Source organism: Nanorana parkeri, unplaced genomic scaffold, assembly GCF_000935625.1.
Source record: "Nanorana parkeri isolate BGI_ZX_2015 unplaced genomic scaffold, ASM93562v1 scaffold201, whole genome shotgun sequence".
NCBI lineage: Eukaryota > Metazoa > Chordata > Amphibia > Anura > Dicroglossidae > Nanorana > Nanorana parkeri.
In genome coordinates, this window is record NW_017306469.1 from 846078 (window position 1) to 856840 (window position 10763).

Sequence of the window (10763 nt, forward strand, 5' to 3'; positions counted from 1 at the left end):
CCTCTCCATTCGTAAAACGTCTTGTATTCTTTTTAAAGAAGGCGTTATGTGATTGGACAAGAGGTGTATGAGCATAACAATCACCCCTTGCCCAATCACAAAAAATAATACAAGACAGGTCAGACAAACTGATGGTCAGTTTTACCAATGGCAATTCAGTGGTGAATTTTTGAAGAAAGAAGCAGCAGGTCACATATAATTAGTGGTACCTTTATGGCACCTATCTAATACTCTAATAAAGTGTTAGCCCACACATCAGCTTTATGGAAATTTTGCCACATTTGTTCTCAGTGGTGGAAAATGATGCCACTAAGAGCCAGACGGGGAGATATGTAAGGGCTCTGCATCTTCCCGCCCAGCTCTCCACCGATGAGACCACCGCAACCCCTATTGATACTGCACCATCCATCAACAACCCCCCTGCGGTAAAAATGCTAGGGACACCTCTGCTTCTTAAAATTTTATGTTGCCTGACTCTCTCTTGTCTCAGGACTATAAGTCAGTGACCCAGAGCAAACTGATGTTAGAGCAAAGTCTCAACCTCTTATGTGCATGCCTATTCTGGGTCTGTGACGCAAAAAGTCTTAAAGCTGGGGGATCAGCATGGAACCCAGACATGCCATGTTTTCAGAAAGAGAGGCCAGATATTGGAAGCCTACATTTTCCTTTAGTGCAGCTTTCATCAAAATAAACATGTAGCAGGAGGAATATATGAGATAACATTGCTGACCTCCTATTGCAAATACTAGTTGCCTGGCTGTCATTCTGATCCAATGGTTTCAATACTTTCACAGATTCACAGGGATTTAGATTTCACTCATACTTCTTGCTGTATGCTTGTTCCAGGTAAGTATTTACGGCATTTAGACAGCCAGTCAACTAACATTTTCAGGAGGGGGTCAGCAATGGCAGCCCACATATTCCTCTGAGAACAAGTTTAAGTATTTTAGAGTTCTTTTATATCTTGCTCAGTAACATACGAGTCCTCCACATAGAACACAAAATACTGTAACTGTGATGTATTTGTCTTTTTTGGCACTTGTAACATTTTTCTGTTTACCAAGAAGCTATAGGCCACATTCCTCTGCCTACGGTTAAGATTTTCCATAGTGCGTGCCTGATCACCCACTGCCACACACATGTTCCCCTCATGTCTTCTACAACAATTTTTAATCCTACGTGTTTATGCTAGAAATGCATAGCGCTCCATGTCATGTCCTCAACATAAAGTAATCTCCCCTTATTAGATGCAGCAGCTTTGGTGATGTAGCAACAGTGGTGATCCACTGGCAATAATGACCAGACCTAAGGGATAATGGGGTTTACCATGCAAGGCCCCATACGTATCTATCCCTCTCCCTTCCAAATGCTTCATCTGAGGAGAGGTTGAGGTGAGGCCCTGGACCTGCTGATTTTTAAATCGTAGATAAAAAGGCCAACATTTCCCGAGTTCGGCAGCTCTTCACTAGGCTGGGGGTTCCCTCCCTATGTAAAGGTCACCCTGCTTGAGAAATCCACATGCAGTCAAACCAGAAAGAGTGGCACACACGTATAGCAATTCCACAATTGTATTTTATGAATTTATTATTTTTTATTAATAAGGTTATCACAAAGGCAACAAAAAACAGACAACACATTTCAGGGGCCAAACGATCCCCCCTTCATTAGGGCTTTAACAACAGTCTCAAAAATGTCAGTTTAATCAGAGCCGTTGATATACTGTATATACAACGATGATTTACTTGAACAGCCGTGCTTTAGACACTTAGGCTGCTGTGTTTTTTTTTAGTAGCACAGTACCGTGATTGTACCTTACTCCTATGGATAGAGCTAAAAGTATACCACAAATTAAAACATTTTCAGCTTGGACTATACAAGTTCTTCTGTAAAATAAATTGATTCACACAAATCTTATGCATCAAAGTACCTGGAAGTTGAACTCTGTTTTGCCTCATACTCATTGATCAACACAATTCTTATGTAGTCTGCTCTGGTGCACAGGGGCCCACAATGACAGTTGAGAGCTATTCCTTCGCTCTGCAGGTGGGCTAGACCCTAGTTAAGATGCTTACTCATTAAAAGACATGGTATGGTATTGGGACTGGAAATAAGGAGTTTTCTAAAAGATGCTGACGTTTGATGCAAAGGTAACCGCTAGAAGGCAAGAGGTACCAATCTCTACATAAAAATATAACTCTGTAAACATAATTTTTACATTTTAATTGAAATTCAGATACATTTAAAGTCAGAACATTTAATCAAAGATTACTTGTGGGAAATATTTCTTTAATAATTTGAAATAAATGCATTAAATAAGTACATAAAAATGTTCTTTTATTAAATAATGCTTATTTTTTTTTAGAGTACAGGGTGCTAATAGCACTAACCCAGAATGAAGCTCTTAACCGTCTGGGGCGTTTTGGTCCAGTTCCTCCTCCTTTGCTACCCCTACCATCTTCTAACCTCTGCAGCTGCCATCAAACCCACGGAAGTCGGAGAATGCAGCAGTCAGCAGGGACTCACCATCACCCACGTCTATAGTGTTCCCGGGGAAGACAATGAGCAGCTACAAACTGTGCAATCAGATAAAAACAATCTTGTTTTTCGGCATCATCTTCAGCTGCAGAACCCGGCTGGAGACTGTGAGAAAAACTCACTATTAAAAGACCTCCTGGCCCGGCTGCAGGCACTGGAATCAGACTTCATTGAGATGAAGGAGAAATATGAATCGGAGATGGCTGAGATGAAGGATGGCTTTGATGGATGTTGTGGAGCAGGTAATTACTGGTTTTATCACTCTGTATCTGTATTGTGGGGATCTTCTTAGCAAGGACACAACTATGGGTGGAGTGAGCAAGGGTGGGATTACAGGTAGTCTAGGCAGGGGTGGGACTCCAGACAATGCATGAAGGGCTAAAACTACAGGGCCTGTAGGCACATCCTGGATGTGTAGTTAGGAGCACCTCTTAAAAAATGGTTATCTTGTTTTATTTGAGTTGTTATTTGAATGGAAACATCTATTTTGAGTTGTTATTTGAATGGAAACATCAGATACAGCCAATGTGTTTTGAGTAAAATTGGACTCCCCCTTCTTCAGTGCTTGAGCAACAATATGGAATAGAATTAGAAAGAGCTGTACTTTTTAGCTGGAATTAGGGCTGGATTAGCGCTCAGTATCAGCATGACCCGTTGGCAGTGAGAACTGGATTCTATTGCATGTTGTTGCTTAAGTCCTGAGGAAAGGGTCCTATTGCCCCGAATTGCATTGGCGGTATCTGACTTTTCTGTTCAAATAAGCAACTCAAAGAGACCTTCAAGCGAGATGAGCATTTTTTAGTAGACACTCCTAACCACACATCCAGAATTTGATCTTCTGATGAGTGATTCCCCCATCTCAACCAGAGAGGCAGCAGCCTAGGACCATAACCAGGTCCACACAGTACACAAATACCCTTATCATATGTTTACCTTCTACAAGGAGTACATGCCCCACTTTCTCAGATTTACATTAACACCGATTCCTACTCCTACTGGTCCAGCACTACCACTAGAGTATTTATCAGGCCTTTTAGGCAGGAATGGAACTCCTGGCAGTATAGGCAGTAGGGGATCTACTGCCAAAACATTCAAGGGAATGACTAATAAAAGTTCAAGAAGGGGTAGAACCACTGGTAGAGCAGGCAGAGGAATGCCTAGAAATGGAGGTAGGGGTGCAAATCCAGGCACTGCAGGTAGGAGTTGACTTCCTGATAGTGAGGTTAGTGACCTTTCTAGTAGTGCAGGTAGAGAAGACCTATTGAAAGTTCAGGTAAGGATGGAAGTACTGGCAGATAACTTTCACTGGGTTGGGAAAATAACAGGGTTCATGCCTGTGAATAAGGGCCCCATTTGTTGGGTTTTCTACAGCCTCACACCCCCACTGCACTAGCTTCTCAAACCTGTCCTTGAGATAAACAAAGACAAATTTCTTATTTCATGGCTATCTGAACATACTAGATGTATGTACCAAAGAGTTTGCCTGTCATAGCCCAGGAAGGACTATGGCATTACTTCATCAAGCTATTTAACCAGTTGACATCCGCGGTGTTAAACCCCCTTCCCATCCAGGCCATTTTTCAGTATTCAGCGCTGCGGTACTTTGACTGACATTTATTCCGTCATGCAGCGCTGTACTGAAATGAATAAAGTGGACCTTTACCCCCTTTGACTAAAATTCACATCGGCATACAACTCTGCATGCCCATATGAAATCATCTTACCTTCATTAGCTAAACAAACATTTTTATTTTACTTAAAATTCATTTTTTCCACTTCCTGGTCCTCTTTGGCACAAATGATGTAATTTGTTCCCAAGCATTGCATCCTGGGAAGGTTACATCAGCAGAGCATTGCTAGGAAATCTCATCTGTAATCTCATGAGATCGCAGGGAAAGGCATTTTCCTCCACAGAGATTATGTGCATGGTCACATGTCTTAGTCATATGTGCCAGAGTTTCATGAAGTAAAGGGAGATAGATTCATCTGCCCTTAGTTAAGATGGCCACTGTCAGAAAACTGGGGAAGAAAAGAAAAATAAGGTATGCAAAAAAAAAGCCTGCAGTATCTGCTTGTAGATTGTCATTACTAAACATTTCTAAAGGTGCCTTTGATGTTATTTTGAAGATATGGATAGTTTAAGGCTTGTTAAAATTTCATACAATATCTGTTTGCTGTTAGCCATTGGTCCTAGTGGTACTGATGCAGATAGGGCAAACTATCTATTTTTTGACTCCCAGTCCCCAATCTCATTGTGTGTTTTGCTATGATTTCTAATTTTGTTAGTGTAGTATTAAAGCTGGTCATTCACATTGGTAAGGGGGTAGCACGAAACGCTTGGCGTAGGTAGTAGGAATGGTAAATCTGGCCTGGATTCTTATTGCAGTTCCGCAATGTGCACCTCTTTCCAAAAGACTGGCCTAAAGAGTAGCCAAAAGAAATCTCATCGCTCCAATTCCTTAGCCGCCATCAGGACTCCCCAGGTGCTGGTCTAATAGGTGCATCTCCACCTTGGAATGTAGTAGTATACGAACAGACCGCACTATCCAGAGAATTCCAATACTTCAGACTTTATTGAAATTCACAGCAAATCCAGTGTAACAGTATATGTACCAGCAAATACCAGCACCGCAAACCCCCAGCCAGCTACAACCTCTCACATGTTTCTCTCATAGGCTTATGCATAGAGTTTGAATTTCAATAAAGACTGAAGTATTGGAATTCTCTGGATAGTGCGATCTGTTTTTATACTACTAAAGAGTAGTCACTTTGTGGTTCTTCACATATGCTTCACGAATGCTACTGCTCCTTTTGAAACAGGAGTCCAGATGCTGAAAGTCCAATAAACCATGTTAACCAAATCACAGAGGATGGTGAGACAATGCTTTAATCCAGTGCTTAATATGTTATTGAATTACTGCAGTGTTTGTAAAAAAAGTGCTGCAGAAAAACCAGAGGTTGATCTTTAAATCACTGCTAACCCTGGGCTACTTGGCATCCCTGCCTAATGAACATCAAATGCTGTATGCAGCGATTAGAACAATAAATTATACAAACAGGGTCCACGCTATCCAGCTGCAATATTACAACTTGCCACAAGATGGCATTCTGGGCCAGAAAAAACAGCCTTGAGTAAAGAGAGCAAAGTTATTTGTATGGCTAAATAAATCTTTCAGACACTCACATTAAATCCCTCTTCGAACTGATAGATAATGCATTATTAGCCGTAAAATTCCTTTTTTTATCTGTAACAATAAAAATTCCGCAAATAAACTTGTGTAGCAAATTCATGTCAAGCACCATTACTGATACTAAACAAAACCCTGCTTGAGTTACTGAATTTACCAACTGAACTGTAATTAGAGATACGTATTTCCCTCAATTAATCTTATGGTTACAAACCTTTAAGCAGATGCAGTATAATAGATTTTCTTTTAAAGTTTAAGACCCCCCCACCCTCCCGCAGTAGTTGCCCGGCTAAGCAAAATAATCTCGGATATACTTGAATCACAGGTGTTAGCAATACGTCGTAATTATCTACACTTGTTCTTCATCCACTTCATGATTATCTCACAATTACCTTAGTTATCCTGCCAACGGGTTTGAATTTTCCTGAGAAATTATATTCACAATAGGCATACGTAATATTCTTATATTTTTAGATGCTGAATTGAAAAATGGAGCACACACAGTTAGCAATTTTCTGAATATGTTTTGTTCTCTCTTTTTTCTGAGTTGAAGGCATAGCACAATAAAATGGCCATTTAAAATGGCCTGCAGAGAACTTGAAACTGTACGTTGAACTACATAATGATGAATCTCTATGAAAGGCTGCACAAATAACACTTTGTAGATTAAACTGTTTGTATAACTCATAGACCTTCAGTGGTGTAACAATAGCAGTAGCAGGTCACACGGCTGCTATAGGACCATGGGGTAAAAGGGGGCCCCAGTAGGGGAGATGTTGAGGCAATGTAAAGATAGAAAATCGGTGTGCATGTTAAGATAACACAAATCCTGTACAGTATCATTAACGAATGTAGACGTTACTGTTGACACTGACCCTGACAATTATGAAGAGTTGATGTCAGATGCACAGGGAGGAGACTTCAATTGTTGTCACTAGTCACAGATCCCCCTTTGCAGGTTGTGCAGGAAGGAGAATTTATTTATTTGGCTTAGCAGTGTAAATGTATTGTGCTCAGAGCTTCTGGTCATCCTGGCCAGTACTGAAATTATCCCTGTATGCCTTACACTAGTGGTTTCCAACCCAAAAATGGGTTTGTAGATGTTAGTATTGGTGCATCCCTAAATTTCACCTTTGGGGGTCACCACAACTTTGCAAATGTTACCAAGGGGTCACGACCCTAGAAAGGTTTAGAACCACTGCGTTACACAGTCTTTCTCAGGTATGTAAGAAATCTCTAGAAAATAAAAATTTTCGTAGTACTGACATGCCCCCCTCCCACACACACACACACACACACACACACACACACACACACACACACACACACACCATCCAATGATCCAATACCTGATATGAGACTTGGGAGTCAGAACACAGTCCTACTGAGATGCTTTGCACCGCACTCAGGAAATACAGACAATGGCACCACCGCATGGAAGTGTTAATGAACCCTATAGCCAAGGCATGTCAAACTCAAGTCCAATGTTTGGCCGCAAAGGCATTTGCAATTTAATTGGTGGGCACAGACGAGCAGACGAGTGGATTTATTCATTTATTTATTATATATAACCGGATATTTCTATCCCCCTGCACCAATGTACCACCCAAAGCGTGGATCCGAAGCACACCAACACACCTTCAATTGATCTTATAGCAGATTTACTGACAAATCAGATATGAATAACTATAATACAATAGTAATGACAACAATCACCAACAATAATGTGTAGCAACAGGCTAAGGCACCCTGCAACTCAGTAACTGCAGCTATCTGCTGTCAGCACTGATGTATGCGAGGCCAATTGTCTTTAAATGTCCTCCCTTGAATGGGGTGTACGTCCCTTTAAGGTTTCCCTTTGGCAATGCTCAACTCTTCCTAGACTACTGGCCAGTAGTGGTGTCCTAAGCTAGCCGGCGTTGGGGCCCTTACTGTAGTGCAGGTATGAACAGCAAACAGGTTGTCAATGTGGCCAAAGGCCTCTCACCAATCCTCAGGTCAGTTGGAAAAGATGAAGACTGATAGCAGATGCTGGACGTCCTCTCTCCCTCTTCAGCTCAGACGCAGTAGGGGAAGTCGTCTGGGTCCTTGGTAGGAAGTCTTCACTCATCCAGGATGCTTACAGTCATCTCGGTTGGCTCCGTCTGGCTTCCCTCTCTCTCTCAGCTGGGCTAGCTGAATCACCCCGGCGGCTGGTTCGGCCGTGCGACTAGGCCTCGACTTCCTTTACGATAACCGCGTCACCGGACCTCACTTCAGGCACTCGATCGGATCCTCTCCAATTCAGCAACTCGGGTCAGTCTCTCTGTACACCGCAGCACAGAGCCTGTGTGTCCCTGTATATCAGCGGTGACCACACAGCTCTGTTGCACACAGTCTTAACCCACACAGGGCTTCACAGGTCTGTCCTCTTCAGATGGCTGTCCCAGACCTTGCGCATACAGCAGCCACCGCCCCTAAGTCTCCTCCTCTCTCCTGCACAGCCTCCTGGGAGCTGCAGTTTCAGAGATCATTCCTGAAAATGTTTCAGTCTCTGCTCTGCACTCCAACTCCCATAAGTCTCCGCCTCCAGGGCACACAGAGGCCATTAACTGTTATATGTTATTGGGAACATCTAGAAATTCTAATTGTGCCTAAGCAGTATCCTGAAAGTTTTACTTTTAGTCTTGAACGTCTCCTGAGAGACAAGTGGTTGTACCTAGGCACTCCTGTTCTGTAGACCTGTATATCTGCATTTTAAGATCATCTCAGGCACTGCTGTCTCTGACAACATTTGGAGTAAAATTTTACAATGTCACTACAGTGCTCCTCACTGTTCTCCTTGCTGAAGGCTCACAGGTATAAGGAAGCAAAACCCTGCCCTTACTAGAATGACTGCCTCCACGAAGAGACATGGAGGGGAATATCCAAACTGGAGCAGACAAAATCTGGAGCAATTGCCCAAGGCAACCAATCAGCTTCTATTTTTCACTTTCAAAGCTTAACTAAACAAACTGAAGAGAGAAGCTGATTGGTTACTATGGGCAACTGCTCCATATTCTGTCTGTTCCAGTTTTAATAACTTCCCCTCAATGATGTGGAACAAGACAAGGTAAGTCAGTAATAAGTAAAACATCAGCTGCAGGCAGACCACAGGCAATGCTGTTGACTAGACAATTGCCCTCTGGTTGCCTTTTTTGGGATAGAGCAGAGTTCAGTTCCTTTTGAAAAACTAATAAACTTTTTTTTTTTTAAATGTAAGATACAATTGTGCCAAAACAGTCAAAGTTTCCCTTCAATCTCTTGTTTCATGTTTTTCAGGAAAATGCAATGGGAAAGGAAAGTTTGTACCTGAATTGGGAATCTGCCAGTGTGATGAAGGCTGGGCAGCACCTGACTGTTCCTCAAGAAGCTGCCCAGGCAACTGTGGCGGAAATGGCGTGTGCATTGATGGTGTCTGCCAGTGTGCAGAGGGTTTCACTGGTGATGACTGTAGCAATAAAAAATGTGCCTATGACTGTGGCAAGTTTGGAACCTGCGTGGATGGTGTCTGTGTTTGCGTAGAGCCGTACACAGGTTCTGCATGCAGAAAGAAGAAGTGCCCCGTTGACTGCAGCCCACACGGCAAATGTGTCGATGGAGTATGCCAATGTGCAGAGGGATACACCGGAGTAGACTGCAAAGAAAAAAAATGCTCTGTTGACTGTCGACCAAATGGTCGCTGCGTTAATGGCGTCTGCGTCTGTGATGAAGGCTTTATAGGAGATGACTGTTCCACCGGTAAGAAACTTTTCACTATTGCAAGAATCATAAACCACATCCATAAAAGTTAAATCCCAGGCCAACAGGGAGTTGTTTTACCTGCCAAAGTATTTGAATTTCTGTTCATCCAGTTCTGAGATTTACAGTGCCCTGCCAGACAGCACAGCCACATGTGGCAGGGTAGAAGACCTTTTCTCTGCTGCAGTTCAGCAACACTTATAGGTCTCCACTCCATTCCCAGCTTGTAGCAGGACAGGGAAAAGAGAAGCAGCAAACTGGTGAGCTCATATCTCTGTCACTTTCCTCTCTTCTCCTATCAGCATGCCCCTGCTGTGCAGGTTGTTGCAAGAGGCTGATACCAGGTCAAATTCAGGTACTTGGACTGATTACATTTAAATAAATAAATGTAATGATGCATTACTGAATAGAGCGCTATATTAATTTGTTTCTTTTTGCCTAGAGTTCAGCTTAAAGTATATGTAAAGCCAAAATGTTTTTCATTTTGGATAGAGTAGGGGAGGGTTAAAACCATTATTCATTTTTTGCCATCTGTGTCTTCACTTCCTGTCCTGTAGACTGCACTGGAAGTGTGAAGATATCTTTACAATGTAAGCCTGTTGCTTTGTGCATGGGAAAAACACAGGTTCACTTTAGGTACATTTATATTTTCATATGTACACGAAGCTGAACTAGCCATGATGACTTATTAAAGCTTCTTTCATGCAATTGTTTAAATAAAGCACCTAGGGCAGGGGTGGCAAACACAAGGCCCGCGGGCCGAATCCGGCCCGCCGGACCTTGTAATGTGGCCCGCACAGCGCTGCCTGGAACCTAGGGCATGTTTTTCACTGACGCCAAGTTTATCCCAATTATACACTTGTCCACATTCAATGGATGTGTCTTTGCCTTGCATTGACATGAACACTTGTGTGCCATTGATCCAGATTGCTTCTGAGGGAGTACAACATAGTGGGGTAGAACACCTCCTGAAATACACAGCCGCTGGCTACTCTTCTGCAATTAGTGCACTTCATCTAAAATCTGTGTAGGTGTATTACCATAAAGTGAGATCTTACTACAATGAATAAAATAGGTCAGAGCTCATCTCCATACAGGGCGATCATTGCTGCCCAATAAATATGTAAAAAAAGCAATGTAAATCCCTTAGAAATAAATGCTAGCCTATATATTTTTTTAAATGACATCTATTTAAAGCTTAGAGCCTTCCAAAACCAAAACCGATCCTGATTTTAACATCTCCAGATGTTTGCATACACACACACACACACACACACACAT

General features: G+C 42.3%; 1 protein-coding gene across 1 annotated transcript in view; it reads left to right on the forward strand.

The window, feature by feature from the left end:
• The first annotated feature begins 2388 nt into the window (after positions 1 to 2388).
• LOC108786287 (tenascin-N-like) overlaps positions 2389 to 10763 on the forward strand; it is a 45821-nt gene continuing 37446 nt past the window's right edge. Inside the window, exons 1-2 of the mRNA XM_018555539.1 lie at positions 2389 to 2777; positions 9024 to 9482. Coding sequence (XP_018411041.1) covers positions 2393 to 2777; positions 9024 to 9482 — 844 coding nt within the window. The 5' untranslated portion in view covers positions 2389 to 2392. The remainder of the gene's footprint in view (positions 2778 to 9023; positions 9483 to 10763) is intronic.